General features: G+C 36.6%; 1 protein-coding gene across 1 annotated transcript in view; it reads left to right on the plus strand.

Annotated features, from left to right (window-relative positions):
• Positions 1-25699, plus strand: part of ERAP2 (endoplasmic reticulum aminopeptidase 2) — a 35909-nt gene extending 10210 nt beyond the window's left edge. Inside the window, 14 exon segments of the mRNA XM_068533914.1 lie at positions 1681-1835; positions 4705-4818; positions 6165-6296; positions 6531-6662; positions 8985-9053; positions 10067-10242; positions 12361-12440; positions 13434-13617; positions 17790-17946; positions 18615-18799; positions 21323-21484; positions 22024-22164; positions 24240-24321; positions 25013-25699. Coding sequence (XP_068390015.1) covers positions 1681-1835; positions 4705-4818; positions 6165-6296; positions 6531-6662; positions 8985-9053; positions 10067-10242; positions 12361-12440; positions 13434-13617; positions 17790-17946; positions 18615-18799; positions 21323-21484; positions 22024-22164; positions 24240-24321; positions 25013-25156 — 1913 coding nt within the window. The 3' untranslated portion in view covers positions 25157-25699.
• Positions 25700-25950: the final 251 nt, after the last annotated feature.

Below are 25950 nucleotides of genomic sequence, written 5' to 3' on the forward strand. Positions count from 1 at the left end.
ACAGACTTAAAAAAAAAAAAGATTTGGAGGAAATAGATCATTTGAATGTAGTGGTCGTAGATTTTTATATAGGAAATACACACAGTCTATCTTGGTTGGTTTTAATTTTCTATCTTAAAAAATAAAAATTGTGATTTTTATGTTGCAGAATATATAAAAACCATGACTTAAATTTTATAACTTATATAGATTAATTTTTAGAGTTTCTGACAATGACAAAACATTGTTTTTTCTTTGGGACTTTAGAACACACACTTTACCATGTCCTTCCTCCCCTTTCCTGCCCAACCTCCACACAGTTTTAGAGAGTTAAAAGGGACCATCAGAAGACATCTCCAGGGGGTTGTCCCTACAGATCCTGAGTCTCACTGTATTATTATAGCGCAGGTTCTATACACCTTTTAGTATGGATATACTAAATCAGTTTACCCACAGTCCACTGCTGTCCTCTGTCAAAAATCAAGGAAAGATCGCTCTTGAAAAATGCACCCTTGAAGATCATATGAAGTGAATGTATTTAAAATAAAACTAACTGAAAGGAAACATGCAGCTTAGGAAAAAATAAAGCAGATATAAGCATTTCTAATGGCTTTGGGAAATAATATAACTAATATAAAATCATCAATGCAATTTAGAAAAGGAGTCATTCCCACATTTGAAGTGCTAATGAATACTAATCTTTACTAGTGCTAGTTTACTTTTTGATTGCATTATAAATATTTGATTTTATCCACTAGAATTAACCAATACTAATTCCAGATATTGTAATCGCAAGCCAAGTGACTTGATTTATTTCAAACTTTTAAAAAATTACCTTTCTTTTCAGCCAAAGAGCAGTATTTTTTCCAATATGGCCTGGCAGAATAAACAGAAAGAAGTCCAAGATTAAATATTAGCCAGAAGTTTTCTAATCTACATGAAGTCATTGGCAGAGGGTATATATATATATATATATATATATATATATACTCACACACAGATATGATATAAATTATGTTATATCTGAGTTGCTTAAACATGATTAAATTTCACTTTTTTTCCCTAAGACTTTGTCAAGAAGTAGAGAAAATATCAATGTTGAAAAGGAAATTGAGGTCAGAAAGAAGTGATGCCTACAGCTTTTTTCCTCTACTGCCTTAGAAGGACACTTAGAGGCTGTATGCTCTAGAAATACTGATTGAAATATTGACTATAGATATGCTCCTAAAAGGTGTTCCCCTGAAATTAAAATCCCCTTTTTTTCTTTTTTGTAGAAGTGAGTTCATCATATGTTTTGTTGAATTCCAGACATATTAGAAATTATTTGATACCTCATATTTTCAAAGTTTTTCTGTAGTACTAATATAAAATACAATAGGAGAGTTTTAAAATGAATTTTTTTCTCAGCAGTAATGCACTCAAGGTATTTTCATAGTTTAGTTTTAGGAAAAAGTGGTTAAATGTCAATAGGTTACTTCACCTACAACCAAAACTTTACTGATAGACTTTATTCTGCTTGATAATGGTTACTGATTATTTTCAGCAACTACAAGACACCATATCAATGTTAAGACACTCTTGATGTTTTCAGAAAATCTGCTTATATATACTGAATGGATCATAACATATTTGAGGAGGAAGCAAATCCCACTTCTGGTGTGGAAGCCATAATGATAAAGTGTGGTTGTTCTTATTTCTTAGATCTAGTTGCCATTCCTGACTTTGAAAGTGGAGCCATGGAAAATTGGGGCCTTGTCACATGTAGAGAGACGTCACTGCTCTTTGATCCCAAGACCTCTTCTACTTCTGATAAACTGTGGGTCACCGAAGTCATAGCTCATGAACTAGCACACCAGGTACCTGGCACTCATGACATTCTCTTAGCATCTGTTCAAAAGAGCATTATGCAGACCACCACCAATATCCCTGAAACAACGTAAAATCATGTCATTTTACTTCTAGAGGGGACCTTAGGGATTATCAAGCCAAACATAATATGTCAAGTAGAAGAATGTTCAATCTCTAGACAATGGGTCTCATACAGGAATTTTATCACAAGAGAAGTGGCCACTATATCCTCTAAAACCCTTCAAGGCAAAGCCTCCAAATGTCTTTTAGCAAAGAAAAGTGAAGACCATGCAGATACATAAAGCACAGAATTAGAAACCCTACAAATAGAGATTTCTATTAAAAATATTTCCCTTTATACCCTCTAATACGGTGGCATTCCAATCTCGGGCAAAATCAATCTCCTTTCAGTTGGAATCTGTGATTATTCAGCCATAATGAAGTATTTTCAAGTCCATGTACTCATGGGCTGCTGACCCTGGACACATTACCTAACTCTCTAAACTTCAGTGTCCTCGTCTATAAAATTAAGTTCATAATAGCTCCTGCTTCTTGAAACTGTTGTGAGGATTACAGGTAAGTGTCTATGTCTGTCATGTAGTAGGTACTCAGTAAGTGTTAGTTATTAATGATGGTGACAATGACCACCACTGCTACCATTTCTTACAGAATAAGATTTCCAAGGCCCATCTATCAACCCTGTATTACATACAAATATGAAACATACAAATATAAAACTAGCTCTACAGATATCAGACACTTTTTCCACTCTATTTCATTTCTGAAAATTCCCCATTATGCAGTGAATTATTAAAGGCACTGGAAATTCTCTTTTACCATGTAGGCAAATATCATTCCATTGTAGAAGCTCGTAAAATCTCTTATTTTTAAATGTTTAACTTTATCCTTTATCATGACCATAATAATAATAAGGGGGGGGGGTTGTTTGTTTTTGTTTGTTTTTTTTTAAGCAGCAAACTAAGAACCCAGTTACATAGGAGCCACGCTCAGCGCTGTATTTTGAGAACATATGAGCAGCTTCCTCTGGTTTAGCATCTCTGCTCTGGCCCATCTTAGGGGTTTTGATCATTAGTCTCTGGAAGCTCTAAAGCACTTAACTGAGTCTGGGTATTCCTAATTTTCTACCCAATGTTCATAGGGAAATAATCAGAGAGCTCTACTTTTGAGGCTCCATCCTCCCTTAAGGCCTTCCTTTAATAGCTTCTCTTTTATGGAGACGCAGTGTTCAGGGCTGAAGCAGCAGGCCCCCTGGCCTTGACTATGTTGTTTCCCCATTAATCTCCATATGACTATGTCACTCCTCTGTGTAAAACCCTGGCAAAGACTCTCAATGCCTGGGTGAGTCAAGGATCCATAGCGTGGCAAACAAGGCCCCGAGGACCCGGCTCGCCTCCACCTCTCCAGCCTCATCTCTGAACGACACCTTTAGCTTTAGCCATCCCAGACTACCTGCCATTACCTGAACAGGCGAGGTTGTATCATTCCTCTATGCTTTTGCTCCTTCTACCTGATCTGCTTAGAGCACACCCCACTTCCAATATTCCTGAGGACCACTTGCAAGACTAAGGAAATGAATCGTTTCCCAGTTATTCTACACACTCTCCCAGCAAAACTGATTTTTTCCTTCTGGAATCTCCTCTGTCCCTTGTACAGACATAGATCATCGTGCCAATAATGCTTGGTTGCATGCATATGTCTACCAGTTGACCTCCACCATTTGTATTGAGGCAGTGGCTATCTGACATACATCTTTGTTTTTCTAACATATGGTATAGAGCCAGGAACATAGTAGAGTCTCGATAGATATTTATTGAATGAATGAATAAACTACTTTTACTGACGGGTGAAATGACCATAACCAGCTTGTACTTCTTGTGTTCATCACTTCTCCAACTGAGGAAACACCCGCTGTCCCTTCTCACAGAACCCCCTCAGAAGATTGGAGCCCACTTGCAATATGATCTGAGGGCTGTAAGAAAAGGTATAGAGCTTGAACTGCTGCTAGAAGCTACAGATCTAGTGATTTGTGTTCTGTAACTGTAACAAGGCTCTTCTGAATCTTAGAATCTTATTGTTTAAGCTTCCAGTCTTTCTGGAGACTGCAATCCTAAAATAGATAAACCGGACACACACTAATATGACAAAGGCCAAATAGATAAAATATAATAATACATAAAAATAATAATATTTAAAATGTGTTACAGATTAAATATAGGTCAAGGGTAAATTTCTATTTAGATTATCTTTTTGCATCCTCTTAATTTTATTTATATATATATTTAAAATCTCAGACTTTTATTCACCTTAGTGGCCAAGTTAATCCCTAGAAGTAAATTGGGGCAGAGGACAACAAGTAAATTTGGTCATCACTAATATTGTGTAACAATCTGAAAGTCCTAAATGAATTCTTATCCTTTTAAGTACCTGCTACTTCATATAAAAAGGTGACTTCACCAAAAATATTTTGGCTTATATTTCCCCTTAGACCATCACCATAAGTCAATGACAAGATGAGATTATACTTATTGTGCAAAATGTACCCTATGAAATGTCTCATTTTCTTCCTTAATATTAAATCTAATATCTAGGAAATATAGCGAGGATATAATGGAAGTTGGGGAGTTGGAGACAATATGAACACAAAAGAAAGGGAAGTGAAGGAAGCAAAAATGTGGAGAGAGGCGAAGGCAGGGACATCAGTAGAAGGGGGCTGTGCGGAGTGAAAAGGATAGCAAAGATAGAAAAGAGGCCTCAGCTACTAAAAGAAAGAAGTTACCGCCCATTATATTTTTTGCTATAGTTAATAATTTTTTAGATTTGTTTACCTTCTGATAACATTGAGTTTTTTCCTCCTAGTGGTTTGGCAACCTGGTTACAACGGAATGGTGGAATGATATTTGGCTCAATGAGGGTTTTGCAACATACATGGAACTTATCTCTGTTAACGTCACATATCCAGAGTTACAATTTGTAAGTCACAATTTTGTATGTCATACTGTATGCCCTAAGGAATCATTAATTTACTACTAAAATTTTTAGAGAATGCCGAAGAGAACATAGCATTGAGTCTTTGAATCTATGGTGTTTTGTTTTGTGTAAACAGGTTGTATTAGTTTTCTAGGGCTGCCATGACAAAATTCCACAGACTGGGTGGCTTAAACGACAGAAATTTATTTTCTCACGTTTCTGGAGGCTAGAACTCTGAGGTCAAGGTGTCGGCAGGTTTGGTTTCTTCTGAAGCCTCTCTCCTTGGCTTACAGATGACCGCCTTCTCACTGTGTCCTCACATGGTCTTTTCTCTGTGCTCACCCATCTCTGGTGTCTGAGATTTTAAATTTCCTCTTCTTACACCAGTCAGAGTGGATTGGGGCCCACCCTAATGGCCTCATTTTAATTCAGTCCCCTCTTTTTTAAGGCACTATCTCCAAATACAGTCTGGAGGCTAAGGCCTCAGCATATGAATGGGGTGGGAGACACATAACACAGATGATAGAACTGGATGAGACACCGGAGGTTTTAGAGAGCAGTCAACATAAATCCCTCACCCTAAAGTCTGTGGATAGAGAATGAAAATAGCACAAATATACAGCTGTGTATGTGGGGTGAGAGGAAAGTATCACTGTCCGTATACAATGACATAGGACAAGACAATGCCCATGGCTATAGATCCTGTTGCAGAGTTCTTGACATGTAACCTGAACTGAGCATGACTGGGGACGCACTGCTCCAGAATTTCCAAAGGGTTAGTTAATTTCCCCAAAATGTGTGAAAAGATTTCTGCAAACATGTCTTCTTTAATAGACACAAGAGGGTCCGAACAACACATATCAAGGCAGTTGGCAATGGATAATTAGCTCTTTGAGGTAGACATTTGGTCCAGTACAATTACAGACAGACATGGATTCAAAGTCAGTGTCTTCTTACTTGCTATGTGCTAAATCTGTGGTTTAATCCCAAAGCTTCATACATTCTCACTTGTAAAATGTATATAATGCATCTCCCTTGCAGGGTGTTGAAAGGATTGCAGATGATGGTTGTAAGATCCTGGCTCATGGCACGTGTTCACTAAATGGGAAACTTCGTTTTATTTTTGTATCTAAGGGCTTGGCTCATGGTAAACATTCAGGCAGTATCTGAGGGAATGTCGAATTTATACCTTTACAAAATAGAGAATTGGTGAAAGGGGGATATATAAGGGGAAAGAAACACCTTGTAAGGTGTTTCTACTTCTGAGAATATCTTATAAAACCTATCGTGTTTCCTATTGCTTTGAGAATGTCAAATGGAAATTGAAAAAAACTTTCTCTCCTGTTTAGGATGATGATTTTCTGAACATGTGTTTTGAAGTAATTAACAGAGATTCATTAAATTCATCCCGTCCTATCTCCAATCAAGCAGAAACTTCTACTCAAATAAAGGAAATGTTTGATGCTCTTTCCTATGAAAAGGTAGTAAATGCTGTGGATTAGTGGAAGCTTTGCTTTGGGGAGAAATATAATGAGGCCAGTACATCAACAGTTTAAGTTGTTGGTGCCAGGTTATTGCTACCTGTTTCACTTTTTATTTTATTTGTTGTTCATTTATCAGACGTTACTCGTGTTCCATAAAATGTAAGCTTCCTTTAAAAACATATGCTACCTTTTCCTTTATCTTCTTTTTCTTTGCTTTTGTTTGTATTTTAGGGAGCTTGTATTTTGAATATGCTCAAGGATTTTCTGAGTGAGGAGAAATTCAAGAAAGGAATTATTCACTACTTAAAGAAGTTCAGCTATAGAAATGCTAAGAATGATGATTTGTGGAGCAGTTTGTCAAATGTAAGTCCTCTGTTAAGTTACAGTAGACTGCTGTTAAGCCTAAAAAGTGACAAGCTAATTATGAAGGTTTATAAATAGTTACATTGTCAGGCAACAAATGTTTATTTCACTTGCCACACTGCCAAGGGTAAGCAGGCAGCACCTCTTTTTTTCCTCTGGCACCTTACTAGACCAAGATGCCACACTAGTTTAGCCCCAAGGGTTCAATATTTGACCATTGGTTTCCCTTTTATGGTTGAGCCTACACTTTTGTCTTTTTCCCCAAATCTTTCATGACTTTGTAATTCCTTCATGTAACACCTGATCTTCTCTTCCCAAATTTAAGGTTGAACTCTACTTGCTCAAATGTATTTCCCAACCTGTATTCTCTGTTGAGTGAGACACACCTCCTCCCTCATAGGAAGAAATCCTGTTCAATCCCTGTCATCATGCCTCTGTTTCTAGTGCTCTTGCTACCTGAAGTGCTCTCTCTTCTTTCCAACAGTTCAGGTGCTGTCCATCTTTTGAGATCTAGCTGAGATTTCATCTCCTCCTTGTAGACAGCTCCAGCCCTCATTGGTTTGCCTTTCTGCTGAATGCCTAGAAGTGCACTTATGAATCTGTTCCATCCAGTGACATTCTCTTTTATTGGTTTCCATTGGTTCAATAATAACAATGATAATAATAAACAAAATTTGCTTAAGAGAAAGAATCATGTCAGGCCCTTAGCATTCTATTGACCCTATAATCAGTTAATGATTGATCAAAGAACATACGGTCTCTTTGTCATTGGGATTCATGTAGTATAGTAGGTAAGACAGAGAAAACATGCAGTCAACTCAGATGATTCTAATCATTATTAAAATATTCTTAGATTTTCAAATACAAGGACAATACTTTGTTATAGAAGTAATGAACTGGCAGAGCTTGTGCCTGCAGGTAGAAGAACCCTAAGTCATTGTACATAGAAGAGGTCCTCTCTCCTTTATAAGCACATATGTCCCAGGGGCAGTAATAATATTGCTCAATAATTGTATAGCACTTCACAGTTCAAAAAGAAACTTCATGTGCATTATCTCATTTGATTTTTCTGTGCTCTTACTAAGTCTGGACCCTCAAGGTTTAACTTATGTGTGAGTTTGTGGTCAAAGAGACAAATATAATTAAAATTTTTTTCAAAGTAGCTCAAATCTTTTACCCCCATTTCTTGAAAACCCTAAAGGGGATCAAATTACACCATCCTTTGTAATACTTATAAAGATGCTCCTTATCCATTTTCATCACCTCTTGCAGCTGATCCAGATGCTCTTTCTCCACAATTCTCCCTCAGGTTGTCAACAACAAGCCTTACATTGCTTTTCTCTCCCCTCTCCTTCTCCCTCTCCTTTGCTATGATGTGTACTTGTGTAGGTGTCTCTGTGTGTAGACATCAACCAAGCTTTTTTCAGCAAGGAAGAATCTGTCTTTGGTGTGGGCAGTGGGTGTAAAGGGGATTAAAGGAGATATTTGGGCAATAATTACAGGATTCTTTTAGGTTAACTGTGAGCACTCTTATGTTAATTTTTGTCACTTCATGCTTATAACCATCTCGAGAAGGTAAGGTAGGCATTCTTACCCCATTTTTACAGATGGGAAAACTAATGCTAAGGGAGAGATTTGCTCAAGATCATATACCAAGTGAATGATGGAGTCATTACTTAAAATCTGTCTTCTGACTCTAAGTCCAGTATTCATTCTTTCAATTACATCACAACTTCTTCCTAGTTATCAGGGAAGTCTCCCATCCACACTTCCCCTAAAGGTCCTAAATTCTGGTTGACCCCCTTCTGATGCCAGATGAAACTGTGGGCGACTTACCTGGTGGCTCAGTGGTTAAGAATCCGCCTGCCAGTGCAGGGGACACGGGTTACAGCCCTGGTCTGGGAAGATCCCACGTGCCACGGAGCAACTAAGCCCGTGCGCCACAACTACTGAGCCTGCGCTCTAGAACCGGTGAGTGACAACTACTGAAGCCCAGAGTAGCCCCCACTCGCTGCAACTAGAGGAAGCCTGTGCACAGCAAAAAAGACCCAACACAGCCCAAAAAAAAGAGACTGTGGTAGGAAAACGATAAATTCCTGAGAATACCTAACTCAGCATAGTGTCACATAACATCAGTTATACATATAAAACAAAAAGAGTAAATTTTATGTATTCTGTAATGAATTGCTATGCTTATTACCATGTTTAGATGAATTAAATTTTCATAGATCTATGCTAATAAATGTCTGCGTTCATGTCTAATATGCATATTCAGCCAACTATCAGTGCCCAAAATGGCAACGCTCTTTTACTCTTTTTTAGGATTGTTTAGAAAGTGATTCTGCATCTGGTGGATTTTGTTATTCCGATTCCAAGACAACAAGCAGCACAGTAAGTAGAAAGAGACTTGTAGAGTAGAAGAGATTTGGCTCACCACCTGGCCCAAAGTGAGTGCGTAAAGCCGCCCAACTGTCCCTTTAAATAACTGGAGAGAAATAGAGACTCCACAGTTTTCCTTGAAACAAAGCTGCCTGAAGAAGGAATGCTCAGGCCATTTAGCGGAGTGACGCTGTTACTACTATATTTTTGTTGTTATAATTCGGCTTTCCCACAACCCCGCTGCTAGCTAAAAATACCTCAGCTCAAAATTCTTCTGAGTGGTTACTGCTGCACTGGCATCCTCTAGGCTCTGAAAAATGCCAAACCAAATCTGTTAGGTTTGGAAATAGAGTGAACGGCTTTCTTGAGGCCCTGTCTTCTTGTTTACTTCTGGGAAGTTATTGGAGCATTTGAGGAGAGAGAAAAGAAAGTCATCATGGAAAAAAGAAAAGGCAAACTTTTTAAAAAGCATTATGGTAATCCCATCCATTACAGTTTCTAAAGGGAGATTCAGCATCAGTCAGTGATCAGCAATACATACTAGAAGCTAAACAGCTAGAGGTTTTGTTCTCCATTCCATATACCTCTATTGATATAATATTGTTCTATTGGAATTTTTCAAAAGCTTCCCTAAAGAGAGACATTTCTTCTTAAGCCACTTCTCTGGATTCTGTCGTTAATAAAATGGAGAGTGTTTTTTTGTTTTTTATGGTTTTTTTCTGTTTTGAAAGGGAGCAGGAGGGAGGCTTCAGTCTCAAGCCCTTCCTCTTGACCTTTCCTGCCTTGTGTTAACCCTCAAGCTCCCACACACGTCCCTGCTTCAGGTAATTTGCAGAGCAGCCCTGGGCGGGGTGGGGAGGGGCAGCCCCTGGTCTAGTTTCCACATCGCTCCCCTGGGAGATTGCAGCCAGAGTCCCCTCTTCCGGTCCAACCCATGTTTCCAGCGTCCAAGGAGGTCGAAGTTTCTCATCTCTCTCTGGCTTCTCTCCTCTGTCTTGAGTTACCAAAGTCACTTGTCATTTCAGCTGGCCCTCCTGCGGGAAAATGTGGAGGTGAAGCAGATGATGGCTACATGGACTCTGCAGAAATGAATCCCCCTCGTGGTGGTTAACCGAGAAGGGCGTTCGCTCAGACTGCAGCAGGAGCGCTTCCTGAACGGGGTGTTCAAAGAGGACCCTGGATGGGGGGCCCTGCAGGAAAGGTGACTGCTTTCCTTTCTGTCGGTCTAGTTTACCTCATCTCAGTTTGTTCGTGATCGCATCAGCTTTCTCTCAGCTTCTGTGGCAATTTTATGGGGTGCTATTTCTACACAGGACTCGAAGGCCTAAACTAGCCTTGATATCAGCCCAGACTGCGTTGTTGAGCGGCACATTCTTAGTAATCCTGGGGCCACCTTTAGAACCTCAGTTCTGCTGCAGAAGGTCGTCGGTAATATTTCCAATATAATATACCCTGACTGTATACTAGACTTCTGGGCCCTAATAAATTGTGTGACTGGTCCATACCTAGGAAGTGTTATGACAGCTGTACACCTTATCAGAAAAGACATTCCCTATTTGATAAATTAGATGCTAGGACCTTCCGCTCTCTTTTGTTTTGCAGTAAGAGACTATAAATGTAATGTCTTAAAACATGATGTTCTTGGTAATAATAAAAGCAAATCCAATTACCCACACTGTCATCTTTCTTGAGAAAACTTGTTAAAGGCTTTACTAAAATCAAGATATACAACACTGTGCACCTTCCTCTGATCTATTAGCCCTATCAATAAGATGAATGAGGTTAAATTGAAATGAAATAATCCAAGTGAATCCGTGCTAGCTCTTTTGATTATTATTTTTTTCCCAAGGATCTAGCTGTCTAATAACAGTTCTAGAATTTTTCTGAGAATCAGAAGCAAATTCAAAGCCTTTAACACATAGGATATACTGTTTTCCCTTTTTGTTTCATCAGATGTCTATTTCCATCCAACAGCAACTCTTATGCCATTTATCTTCCATTTCTGTGTATGTCTTTCTGAAGTCTGAACTTCAGAGAGCTTAAAACAACTTGAAGCTTGGCAACACAGGCTGGAAAATTTAATGTTTGATTTACTATTGGGAAAGCAGGACTCATAATTCTGTAACTTATCAAAATGTAACCAGAGAGAGTTCAACAGTGTGGTTGGCCCAGAATAACAAATATCTACTGCAATGATCTGTATTTTTCCTCTACCTGAAGCAGTATTTAGATTACTATTATAAAATTATTATCCTCTGATCCATGCTTATCCAAACTCATGAAATGCTGCTCTTCCTCTCTTTACTCCCAGATATGTTTATCCGGAAAAATCTCTTTCTGGAGTCAAGATCCATCCAGGAATCTCGATCCATTAAGTCTTGGTGATATCTATGTGTCTATTTTTACCAATTTGTATAAATATTTCAGTTGCTTTGTTAATTATCTGTACTCTCTGGATTAGCAGGTAGATTATCCCTTCTGACCCTTTATTAGATCGAGTCTGTGTCTGCTGTTTCTTTCACTATTTTATATTTTTCTGAAGACTACTGGGCACATCCTCAGTTACTATTTTTTCCGTTTTATACCTATTGGTATTTTCAAGCATGTGATTTTACAGGATTACTATAGCTAATATGGCTTGCTGTGATAGACGAAATGAGTTCTAGAAGCTGCTAGAAAGTTAGTCAGAAAAAAATAGCCAGTTTCAGTTATTTACCATAGTAGGGCCATTGAAAAGTAACTGAGGCCTTTTCCTCCAATACATTCTGCTTCTCTGCTCTCTGGACTTGGCTGATGTGCAGATCCTGACACACTGCTGCAGGCACTTAGCAGCTGGGGGGCTGAATGTGGGTAGCTTTGTTGAACAAAAAGATAAGTGGAAAATCATACTGGAGTAAGATCGTTACCTTGGAGGGCTTTTCCTACAGCTTTGGTTCAGTTATTTGAATTAATATCAGGCTGTCATAATTTTTGGAAAAATGAAAGGAAGATTGATTTTTTTTTCTCTTACTTAGAAGAAAACAATCAGCAGAAAAAAAAAAAAAAAACAATCAGCAGAACTTGTTGTGGTATGATATTTGGACAGCAAATGGCACAGGTAATTGTGACAGAGTTCAACTAGGTATACATTGCTGCTCCTTCATAATCATTATGGAAGAACTTTTGCACACCCAAGGATCTGCTAGTCTTAGCCTATAAAATTTATGATGGTGTGAAGGATGAGTGATTAGGTGTCTTTTACAGCCTATCCGAGTCTGATGATGTGAAAATTGAAATGGCCATTAATTTAGTCTGTAACAGTCTTTACTTTCTAACATAGGTACCTTTGGCATATCCCAGTGACCTATTCCACAAGTTCCTCTAATGCAATTCACAGACACATTCTGAAATCAAAGACAGGTAATGAACTAACTAGCCAATAGCTGTTTTAATTCTGAAATTAAACATGTTCTGAGGTATTTGGAGGAAAGATACTGTAAGTCAATCTGATAATGAATGATATACGTTTGAGGAAGTTCTCATTTATCCATATATGTGTTACTAAAAGAACCCTTTAGCTAGAAAGTCTGAATTTTTTATTCAGTGGAAAGTTCTCGTGTGCTTCTAGCTCTTAGAGATAGGTTTATATTTATATTAAGAAATGACGGCATCCTCTCTTATGTCTTTTAATACCTACTAGTTCAGTGGATAAAGGCATACACTCTGGAATTGATTGGCTCTGGATTCAAATCCTCATTCTGTCACATATTAGATGTGTGCCCTTAAGAAAATTTTTTAACTTCTTCTGAGTTTCAGTTTTCTCATCTTATTTTGAATGGGGATTAAGCCTCACAGAGCTTTTGAGAGAATATGGTAATGTTATTTTACCACCTAGTATAATGTCTGTCATATTAAAAATAATACAATTTTAATTTCCCCTTTAAACACATCACTGAAACTTGAAAATGTCCCCATCATAATGTCGCGTTCAGCCTACAGTCCTTATTTTGCCCAAAATAAGGACTGGACAAATGGATCACCTATTTACATATACATATTTCAACGAGCAGTAACTAAACCTTGAGACAAGGCCACCAATAAATCAAGCCAAATTCCAGTCATGTTCATCATCTGGCTCACTGGGCCCTTGCATGCCTCTTAAACCCGCATAGACTGCTTTTGAGGACACATTCATCAGTCCTTTTCCCAGGAATTAGTTTATTTATTAATTTAATAGGGTCATCATCCCCAAAATAAGCCATCCAGCAGACTATGAAAATAAGGATCACTGTGAGTCTTCCAAAACTTTGTCTTCTCCTTGATTTATTAGTAATAGTATGGAGACTAACTTTTGGAGATGTTCCTGGTGTGCACGTCGATAAAGAAATACCTATACCAATTTTCTCCTCCTAGATACTCTGGATTTACCTGAGAAGACCAGTTGGGTAAAATTCAATGTGGACTCAAATGGCTACTACATTGTCCACTATGAGGGGCATGGATGGGACCAGCTCATTACACTGCTGAATCAGAACCACGCACTTCTCAGACCTAAGGACAGAATAAGTCTGATTCATGATGCATTTCAGCTAGTAAGGTAATGCAAAACTTCATCTGATTTCATAGGAAATAACGGCTTTATCACCAGATACATTAAATTTCAAATCAAACGTTCAGTGTTGATCATTCACATGATATGGATATGAATGGAGGTCAAATACAGGCCATTAGGCCACAGCCTACCCACTGATAAAGTATTTTGACTCACCCAGCATTTAAAAATTTAATCCAACATTTTTAAATATGGAGAAGTTTATGTAGAAATCCTGACTTCTGGAATCTCTTAAATAATGAGAAAATTTGGCAACTGTGGGCCTTCATTCCCACAGGGCAACCGTAGAGGAGGGTAGAGTGGGCAGATCTTCCTTTGGGCCAGGCCTACATTCTCCTATGTACCAAAGTCCTAAATGGTACACATGAGGGGCCTGCTTCACTCACTTATGGTGGACCCTCCAGGAATTTAAGCTTTTGACCTCAGATTTTAAATTTGTTTATACTGGTAGCTTGCTGTTTCACCAAATACCAATGTAATCTGTTGGACAAAAGGTATAAATATGGTTATAACCTTTATAATTTTAAAATCTAGTGCACAATCCATTCATTACTTTGCTCACATTGGGGAAGTCAATATGAAATTGGTAGAAAAATGAAGGAGGAATTGGCTGCTTATGTTTATTCCTCTTTTTACTTCCCTGGAAAGACAAAGTGTTTTCTTTCCTTTTTCCCATTTATCATCAACAGAATAATATGTAGAATAAGTCACAAGGTCACCAATGGAAAAAAAATTGGGGATCTGGTGGCGTATTTTGCATTATGTAAGCTTTTCCTATTCTGAGAATTACTGTAATGTACTCACTTTATTCAGTGTGACATATTATTTCCTTTCCGATCCTTATTTAGGTCAAATTAAGTAAGCGTAACCAGCAAGACATCTCTCAGACACAGCTTCTCTGTACAATAGAATTCCCTAGTTAGAAAAGTGAGAGGATTGAGAGCTTAATCCTCAGTCCCATAGGTCTCAGGAGCCTCTTGGTAGCATGGTTATCCTACATCTGAGTGGATGCATGATAGACTAGCTGAGAAGTGGGTTATCATTAGTTGAGGGAGGTTTGTCTGCTTAAAGGAGAAACTCTGAGCAGATTGCAAAGAAGGTAGATTACAAATTTAAGACCAGGCAGAAGGAAAAATATTGACAACTCAGCAAGTGAAAGCCAATCTTTGAAGTAGTTGCAAAGTCTTTTTTGCTGTTTCTATCCTATAAATTTATGTGTAGTGTAAATTTATCAGAAGGAACTCTATAGTTACTGATGTATCAGTGGAAAAGCAATCATTTCTTTACTAGGTAGACTGGTTAATGAAGTTCCGAGTACAAATTTTGGTTTAAAACAAATCAACTAAGTACTACCTCTTCACTTATTGTTTGACCTTTGACAAGCTATTTAACCTTTTTAAGCCTAAATTTTCTAGTCTTTAAAACTTTTCTAGTCTTTAAAACTCCAATAATAATAATGTCTATCATGCAGGGTTGTTTTGAGGATTGCTTAAGATAATGTAGATAAAGCACTAAGTACAGTAATAAATGCTCAATAAATGGTAGCTGTTAGCATTATTAGTATTATCTAATATAAATTGTTTAAAAGATCATGCGTTGAATGGGAAGGTGAAGTGACAACATAGAAAAATGCATTTCAAATAATGTGAAATTGGAAAAAAAGCAGAATGTAAGCTTAGGTATTATTATGTTTGCAGTTACATGAAAAAAAAATAAGCTAAAGGTGAGAGAAACAAAAACAGAAAGAAATATTCCAAAGTGCTATTAGTAAATATGTAAGGTAATGAAATTATGAGTTTTTTCCCCTTAATTTCCAATTGTTTTGTAGTTTGTTTATATTACTTTTATAATAAAAGTAATTATATAAGAAAACAATTTAAACATCTTATAATAGGTCTAAATATTTTTACTTGCTACTCTGCTTCGGTGATATATATCTCTTCCTTCCCTGCTTTGTGAAATATCTATTTAAGAGTTAAAGGATGTAATCTGTGATCACATTTAGTTTAGAGACAGAATTTGACCCAGGAATGCATATTCATTTCAATTGGGTTTTCATACTTATTATTAAATATAATTTAAGACTTGGATCTCCTCTGAGTTGGGTGGAATTAAAATGACAATCATAATTTCCTTACAGGTAAGCTATTTATTTCTTTAAGTCCAACACCATAAAAAGAAGCTCCAAATTGTTTCCTCAGGAATACAGTTTATTTCACAAAGGTACCATTTAGCTGAAACTTTATATAAATAAATAGATAGACTTTTTCCTGTTGGGCTGACGTATATGCTTATATCTGGGTTTAGTTTTTAAGCTAACCAGACATTCAGATAACGTTTTGTGCATTGATTGAAGCAGAGGGCAGGTAATGAGGGGCTGGATTTTTATTAAATAATAACTTTATAAAAAGAAAAGGAGTCCCTCTTAAATGAATATTAAGATTAAAGTGTTTTAAAGTAGGTAAATATAAGAGTAAATAATGGCATTTGTCTAAGTAAAAAATAAATTAGACTGGGCTAAAAAGAAAAACAAGATTAATATAAAGTGAGTTTTATGTGTTAAACATTCTTTTTAAAATTTTAACCCTAGAATATAATACCTAGTTTCTTCCTGTTGCTGATCCTCTTAGTATACTTTATAGCATCTGAAAGGAAATAATATGTCACACTGAATAAAGTGAGTACATTACAGAAATTCTTAGAATAGGAAAAGCTTACAATGCATAATACTCTACCTGATCCTTAATATTTTTTCTGTTGGAGACCTTGTGACCTGATTTATTCTACATATTATTCTGTTGATGATAAATGAGAAAAAGGAAAGAAAACACTTTGTCTTTCCAGGAAAGTCTAAAGAAGAATAAACATAAGCAGCCAATTCTTCCTTAATTTCTCTACCAGTTTCATATTGATTTCCCCAATGTGAGCAAAGTAATGAATGGATTGTGCACTAGATTTAACATTTAAAATTTTAAAGGTTGTGACTATATTTGTACTTATCTACTGCACCATATATTATGACACCTACACATGTGGGCAGGAATAGTGACATTTTGTGGATTTGTTTTTTAAAAAATATAGCAGACCATAAAATCATGGTCCAGAGCATATGGTCCAGCCCTCTGTCTTCAGATGAATGTTTGGAAAATTTACTGTTAAGTCTGTTTTAAAACAGTATGTCATTCAGTATGTCATTGTGGCTGAGAAGAGTATAGTCACAACAAAAGTTGCTTGCTTTTAATGTCACTTCTTTCTAGTTTCAGTTCCCTCATTTTAGATGAGAATTTAAAATTTAAAAAACCCATAGGAGATAGGGCATTATATTAATGAAAAATTCAAAACAGATATCTTTGTTCTGGAATCTGTTTCCATATAAAACTATTATGCTTAATCTGGGAGTTGGATGCTGGCAAGAATGGTTTATAGATGCTTCAGGGACACAGGTCTTCTCAGAAACACATGTGAAAACCACTTTACAAAAGTGACAGTATAATGGTTTATTTCCTCTACAGAAGAGATCCTAATGTTTTGATATTCAGAATAATAGTTTTGTTGTTTGTTCTTCTCATTAAAGGAAAATGTAGAGAAGGCATATCACTTTAGAATCTAAATAGATTCTTTAAAAAAATGAAAATCCTTGTTTGGACCCACTCAGAATAAGCGCTGCTTCTCTGTTAGGCTCTAGGAGGGACATCAAAGAAACAAAAGACATGGCACCTGTCCTCAAAGTTCCAAATATGCTTGGAGGAACAATTCAGACCCACAAATTAGGCAATTAGAGAATGACAAATATATGAAAATTTGATATTATTTGGTACTAAACATGAATATTAGCTAATATTTATTTCATTTTCATTTACAAAGCTCTTATATATGTTAGACATTAGTCTAAGCACTTTGCCTATATTAACTCATTTAATCCTTACAACAGAGGACTAAAGTAGATACTCTTATTATCCCCATTGTATTGGGTAGGCAGCTGAAGCCCAGAGAGGTTAATTTGCCCAAGTCAGTGGCAGAACTAGGATTTAAACCAAATGGTCTGAATATAATGAACTGCTTCTGTTATTGCTCTCTATATCATATTTGTTTTAATATTTAAAATATTAAGAACTGTAAGATATGCACAAACCACTGACATTTGTTTTATACCTCAGTGCAGGAAGGTTGACTCTAGGCAAAGCCCTTGACCTGACTCGCTATCTCCAACATGAAACAAGCATCCCTGCACTTCTCAAAGGCCTGGAATATCTAGAATTGTTTTACCACATCATGGAAAGAAGGAATGTTTCAGATGTCACTGAAAATCTCAAGGTTTGTGTTTCTTTCAGAAAATTCATTAAGTAAAATACACAGTACCTGGAGGATCAGTGAGACTTGTTCTGTTTTGTGTGAACTCTTGGGGTTAAATCTTGAAGAATCTGAGGAAACTGGCTGATAACACAGTCAACACTTAAGCACCTAATAGTTAGATGTCCCTCGTTCCTTGTCATTGCCATCCTAAGAGCTAGGTGCCAGGATCATAAGCAAAACATCCCTCCTAAGGTGATTTTATCTTATATCACTTGGTATTCCCCCCTCAGATAGGAAATTAAATTGGACTTCTTTTTTTTTTTTAACATCTTTATTGGAGTATAATTCCTTTACAATGGTGCGTTAGTTTCTGCCTGATAACAAAGTGAATCAGATATACATATATCCCCATATCTCTTCCCTCTTGCGTCTCCCTCCCTCCCACCCTCCCTATCCCACCCCTCTAGGTGACCACAAAGCACCAAGCTTAAATTGTACTTCTAATGGAGAAACTAACTCTGGTAGGTAGAGGCCAGAAAAAGCGAAGCAAAATATAGAGATAAGTAGTTCTATGCTTCGGGAAAGGTTCATGCAGACAGTTTAGAGTTGAGCCCTTTGGATGGGTTGAGTGAGAGCTGGGTTAAGACCTAAACTTAGCCTTTCTGTAAACCATCCTATGCTTTCTGCAGCATTACCTTCTCCAGTATTTTAAGCCAGCGATTGACATGCAAAGCTGGCACGACGAGGGCTCGGTCTGGGACAGAAGGCTTCGTTCGGCTCTCTTGAAGCTGGCCTGTTACCTGAACCATGCTCCTTGCATCCAGAAGGCAACTGAACTCTTCTCTCAGTGGATGGAATCCAGTGGAAAATTAAAGTAGATCTGGACTTCTGTCCTATTCTTTGTTCCTTTCACTTTGATGTAAAAGTCTTTGATCATGCAAGACATTAGATCTAAAACCTTTTAGTGAGGATAGAAAAAAAAAAACATGCTGGGAATTACATACCTTTGTTTCATGCTCCCACACAGCAAGTGCTGGATAGATTTTGTGGGAAGTGAGGTTTAAGTCCCTGTAGGGGAGAGCTAATAAACATTAGCATGGTACCAGAAAGATGGCCAGAGGGTGGAGGCCGGCAGGGCCGCTGCCCAATCTCCAAGAGTAATGCCTTTTAAAGGTAAAAAGCAATGTGAAATGTTCATGCAATCCAAATACCAGTGATCAGTTGATGAAACTAAAAAAAAAAAAAAAAAAGGGGGGGGGGGGCAGTGCCTTTTAAAAATGTGTTTACTTCTTCATTAACCAATACCACACCACAGCCTTAGCCCCAAGTTTCAGCTTTGATAGGATACTGATGATTTGGGCCATCTAAAGGATGTGTATGGTGGCGAAATTGATTCCAGTGGTGGTTGTAATCAAGTAGATGCCCGGTGATCAAAAGGATTATGTTGCAGTTTAGTTTAGCAGCTGCAACCCACAGGTACTGAAAGATGCCACGATCTTTTCAATGTAAGCCTTGATTTCTGTCCAACACATGACTTTATACTGTTGCTATTAAAACTCTGACTCTCCAGTTGGATGTTTTGAGAAATCAAATCTGTATATGAATTAAGGAAAACTCCTTTTTAAAATAGAAAAAATAATTCACAACTTTAGTACCATGTAAAACAATGGTGTCAATTTTCCCTCTGCCAAATTGTTATGAAATGCTGTTATAATTTATCTCCACATAACTAAATCTCAGTGAGCTTTTTGAAATCTTTTCTTGAATTCTTCTTTAAAAAAAAGTAATTCATTTTCTTCTTTTTGGACTTTTTCACTCTTTGGGATTTAGGCTTAAAATCAGTTTCAGAACAAAAATATCTTTTAGCTATATTTTTCTCTTCTTTTTGTTCATGTTTGAACGAACTGTATGAGTGAGGCTAAAATATAAACATCTGTTGCCCTATAACACAACAGAATATTATTCTGTTTTTATACTAGTTGTAAGAGGGATGATCTTACCTGCAGTAACTCAAGTCCAGTAGATACAATGGTTCAACTTGTTGAATAGGATGCTATGCCTATGAAAAAATTCTGGGTAAATCTCATTTAAGCTTGTAATCAAGAACACATAATCATATATTGTAGGTTTCTTTTTTCTAAACTTCAAGAGCACTAGTATTAATCCTAAAGGGGAATTTCCTTTTATTGATTAATTGATTACTTCATTCATGAATTCAAAATATAATGCTTTGCCTGTTGCCTACGTGCCAGGCACTGCATTTGGTGCTAAGAATAAACTAGTGAACAAAACAACTATGTGCTCTACCTTCAAGGAACTTACAATTTATTTGTTACCAATTTTTATAAATTTGTACAGTAAAACACACTAAAACAAAACAATGTGGAACGTAATTTAATTACTTTTTGTTTTATGATTCAAAGTCTCTTGGGATATCTAAATGCATATAGTACAGTGGAAATAGCACAGGATTAGAACCATAGGTCTAAATCCCATCTCCAAAAAGGCTAGTATGTCACCTTGGTGCAAGTTACTTAACCTTTCCAAGCTTTATTTCCACTTTTTAAAAATTAGCATAATTTTTCTATCTCACTGGGTAGCTTTGACAGTTAAATAAGTTGTATAGAGACTAGTACAACCTTATGGTCCCTGCATGATAAATACAAATTGCCTGTCCCATCCCTACTTCTCTGTGTTTTGGTTATTCCAAGCCATCAATATGAATATCATTTATTATTGATCTAATGATATTTGGGATTAAAAATAATAACCAAATTAAAATCAAAGCTGGTTAGTATCCTATAGGACAATAAAACCCCAAAACCATGGTGTCTTCTTAAGGTGCACAGAAACTAATAATATTGCATCTTATCAGTTTTACAGAATTATAAAATGACTGAACTCTAAACAGCTGTGCTAAAATATAATTCTCTACACCTAGAGAGTCAGATAACCCTCAGACAGGCCTGCTAGAAAATACTCCCAATGTGACATTAAAGCAGCAAGTAATAATCTTTTTAAAAAAATCATATAGCACCAATATATGCTATTTAATGATAGAATTCTATATAAACGAGTGCATTTATATTTCAGAAATCACCTTTTTTAATTTATTCATTCCATCAACTTTCTGTTTTCATCTCCAAGTAGTTTACATTTTTATGATTATTATCCTTGTTAACATTTTATCATCAGGAAGAAAAAAACCACAAATAATTTACAAAGTAGAATTACATAAAATGTTTTTATAAAAATTTGCCAGAAAAAAAGGTTTAATATGCTAGGTACTGGAAATAACTCAGGGGTGATTCTGTTATAGCAATTTAAAATCATAATAAGAAAAAAAGAATTTTTTCTTTCATAGAATTTTTTTTCACTTTCGTGCTTAATATTACAGTATCCCAACAGATGTTTTAAAGATTGTGTACTCCGTGGGTGCTCAAACAACAGCAGGATGGAATTACCTTTTAGAGCAATACGAACTGTCATTGTCAGGTGCTGAAAAAAACAAAATTCTGTATGCATTGTCAACCAGCAAACATCAGGAAAAGTTACTGAAGTAAGTGAATTTAACTAAATTGTTAAAAGTAAACTTACACATATTCAGGGGAGATACTAAAATTTCAGCCACCAATTTCAAAGGCATATAATAATAATTGAATTAGAAGTTGAACCGCTTTGACTTTACTTCCAAAAATATATATTGACAAAATGCAAAACAGATATTCCTTAGTTATTAACATGTGATTGATACTAAACAAATAGCTATGTTTTACTTTCAGAACCTTGGCGGAAAATTATTGTACAAAATACAAGATGCTAATCATCTTGTATTTTAAGATGCTAATATAAGATGTATATAAGATGCTAATCAAAGTTCTTTGAAATAATAAGTGAATAAAATTACTTCTAGAAAAAAACAAAAGTTTAACTGGAATAGTAAAAATGTTAGCCAGTAGAGACTTTATTACTGTTTTTGGTACATCACACTTTTGTCATGCCTCTTTCTCTCTGATTCTTCTAATATACTGATTGCCTGAGTTAATTTCCATTATAAAACACAAACCATGAAAAATTAAGTGATTTTTATTTCTTCAGGTTAATTGAACTAGGAATGGAAGGAAAGGTTATCAAGACACAGGACTTGGCAGCTCTTCTTCATGCAATTGCCCGAAATCCAAAGGGGCAACAATTAGCCTGGAATTTTGTAAAAGAAAATTGGATCCATCTCCTTAAAAAGTTGGTATTTGTTTACATCCAGTGTGTGTTCTTCCACCCAGATATCTCAGTTGCCTAAAACCATGTATAACCAAATGATCCCAATGACACCATTTTTACTCAAATAGTTTGATGAAGTCTGTCAATTTTAAAACTCACTAGCCCAAATTGCCCGGTCCAGGTATAAGTGAGAGGAATGAAATAAACGGAATGGGAAACAGATTTCTCTTACTCAGCCCAGGCAATGAAGAATTGCTGGGAACAAGTAAGAGCTGAGTTAAATCCAGTCATCAGCCCCATCCCCCCATTCCCTTCTGGCTCTCTCCCCAACCCTGAAGAATACATTGAAGCCATATATAGTACATCAAACACTGGGGGAAAAAAACTTCAGGAATTCTGAAGAGAACTAATCCCTATTTCCAGTTCCACTGGGGAGGCGGCACAGTGGAGAGCTTGGAGTAGCTAAAAGAAATTCAATCAGAAATGTTTTGGGAGCTCCCCTCCAAAACTGGATAGGTTATGAGTCTTTTCCGGGGTTTCAACTTTGGGGAAAACTAGAGCTCACTCAGTATGCTCCTGAACCTAAAATAGTCCCAGAAAAACCAACAATGATTAGATTTCATTGGAATGTACAGGATGGCATTGCTTTCTCTCACAACAAACCTCCTTCTAAGTGCTCAGCCATTCCTCATCCAAATCCAAAATGTCACTTATTAACTATATGGAAAATGCCCTGAATGAAAGAGCTGTGCAGTTTGCTCTGTTTATCTTTGTATCAGTTAGCATCTCTGATGTCAGTCATCCTCAGTTCCTCTTCCCTCTCATTTCTTAGCCATAAAGGTCTCAGAGTCCTCACGGATAGCTTTTTGTCAGTACAGAGCACATTTGTACCCCACTCCAGGACCTTCAAGGGGTTGACATCCACATGAGACTGAATAGTTAAAAAACTGCTTTTTTTAAAATGTCTTTCCTTAAAGACCTTACTGGACTCATTGGTTTCGTTGTTTGCATGACTGTCTGTTCCCTCCTGAAATGGTCAGACTTTTCTGCAATGCTGTAGATTTGTTTCGTAACTGGAAATTATCCTCCTGCCCAACCATGGTGCACAGTCCAGACTTGGGACCATTTCTGAGATGTATCTATGCTCTGCTTTACAGCATGAATCCCTTTGACCTGTGGTACAGATTCTCTATATAAGACACTGGGGTGAAGGATGCCATCTGTGGCTTCGAATGAGAGTTCAACGAACAATGCCCCAATAAACATAATGTATAAACACAGTGTTGTCCAAAATGAGATGGGCAAGTATTGTAAGACAATGCCTTACAGTGCAAGAAGAAAATAATACTACATGTATTATTTCTTATCTTATGCTCTTAAATTTTCTTTTTTACCTTTAACATAGCATGTGCATATAATTCATAAATAAAAATATGTATATTGGGAAATTCTTGGTCAAAAAATATTTATTGATGGGTGAATAATCAAAAATGTAGGGCTTCCCTGGTGGCGCAGTGGTTGAGAATCTGCCTGCTAATGCAGGGGACACGGGTTCGAGCCCTGGTCCGGGAAGATCCCACATGCCGCGGAGCAACTGGGCCTGTGAGCCACAACTGCTGAGCCTGCGCGTCTGGAGCCTGTGCCCCGCAACGGGAGGGGCCGCGATAGTGAGAGGCCCCCGCACCACCATGAAGAGCGGCCCCCGCTTGCCGCAACTAGAGGAAGCCCTCGCACGAAACGAAGACCCAACACAGCTAAAAATAAATAAATAAATAAAGTAGCTATTAATTAAAAAAAAAAAAATGTAGAGAATGCTGCTTTAAATATAAACTTAAATTTAAACATAAACATTGGTCATATTTCTTAAAAAATGCTTTATTTACATTTTAATCTTACGGTCAAATTTGATAAATTTCATAGCTTTCAGATTTTACTGGATGAATATGAGTTATTCTTGTGGTAATTAATAGTATCCATTGCAAGGCACAAATTTATCGTATAGTTATTAATGTTATATATTTTAAATATATAGCATGTTATAAACATAAGGTCATTATTTCTATTACTTAAATCTATGAGGCTCCTTTTATTTTCAGATTTGAGTTGGGCTCATTTCCCATAAGAATGATCATCTCTGGCACAACATCTCACTTTTCTTCCAAGGATGAGTTGCAAGAGGTTTGTGACTCTCTATTGCTAATAATTTTAAAATAAATGTTCAAGCTGTAGAATTGAAAGTAAACTTAGATGCAATCTGGTTTGAAGTTGTTATTTTATTAAAAGAAAATAAACTGTCCAATGTCACATAGCAAGTAAATGGAAGGGACAGGACTAATGTTCATAGCGTTCAAAATGGAAATTATACTTGAGGGATGAGTCCTTTTGTATTATTTCATTCATATTGTATCATCACTCGAGTGATTATATTGAAGTTTGGAAGAGTTCATAAAGGCCTTTTTAACAAAGTTACTCTTTTTGGTAATTCTACTTTTTTTTAAAAAAGCATTCTAGTGTTTTACATCTTCTTTCCACAATAAATCTTAAATTTATTTACTTTACAAGCAAATTCAGAATTCTAGTACTTAAATCTCAGATCACTGCTTACTCTATGACTCGGCTCAATCTCTTCTTTACCCACAGTGTGCTCACTTGTAAGATTTGTCATTCCTGTCTTATTTTATCTATTGTTTGAAGGTAAAGTGAAATAATAATTATGCCCAAAAAAGAGAAGAAGAAAATAACGTTTCAGAGATTGGCAAAGAAATGCTTGTGCCTGTGTTTGTATAATTTATAAGCTGTTTTGAAACCCTTTGGAAGAGGAAGTGTTTTATGAACCACGTCAGTTATCCTTTTCTTGCTTATTTTTCAGGTGAAACTGTTCTTTGAATCTCTTAAGGCCCAAGGATCACATCTGGAAATTTTTCAAATTGTTCTGGAAACCATATCCAAGAATATTAAGTGGCTGGAGAAGAATCTTCCCACCCTGAGGAATTGGCTACTGATTAGTATTTAAATGGTCAATAGAAACAGCACATCAGATGCAGGCTGTGTCTACATGAAGTGGGCAAAGCTCAAGTCAAAGTCCCAGATGGTTTAACCAGTAAGAAGCCTCAAGAAATCAGCCAGCACAGCTACCTGTGCTCAGCTATCATCTCTAGCTGGCAGACGTATGATGCTGGGGTGAGGGAAGGCCAGTTCAGTAGCCTATTTTAAAGTAAACTTTGTGAATAATGGAGATATGTGGAGATGTATTGATAAATATAGCTGTAATAGTTTAGCTGCAACACAGACTGTCTACAATGCCCGACATTATGCGACTACTACTTTGCTTCTTTGATGTTTTTTTTAAACCTTGCATAGAATCCTGGAATTAGCCCAACCAGGTTAACTTCAAGGAAACACAGCCAATCTGCAAAAAAATCTTTCTTTTGCATCCTTCCATCTTCTTACTCTCCAGCTCCCTCAACTCAGCCTGAATAGTTTAATAGCACCTTTGACTCTAGATTTGACCTGTTCATGGCCCTACCAAGGTTTGTATAACACCTAAGTGATATCACTCTAGAATTATATGTACTATAGCATAAGGAAACTGAAAGAGTAAAGAATACTATTTTTCCACCAAGATAATATGTAAACTAAGCAGTAAAATATGTATGAGTTTCAGTAGAATTGTGCCATTAACATTTCCATGAATAAGAAAAGTACTTTCCCTTGTGTAGTAATTTATCTACCATAAATTTCCAAGTTTTTAAGTCTCTTCCTTTTAGTTCTTTGTTTAAATACATTTTTAACCTCTCAGATTCTTAA

The sequence above is a fragment of the Eschrichtius robustus genome, chromosome 2 (genome assembly GCF_028021215.1).
Source record: "Eschrichtius robustus isolate mEscRob2 chromosome 2, mEscRob2.pri, whole genome shotgun sequence".
Taxonomy (NCBI): domain Eukaryota; kingdom Metazoa; phylum Chordata; class Mammalia; order Artiodactyla; family Eschrichtiidae; genus Eschrichtius; species Eschrichtius robustus.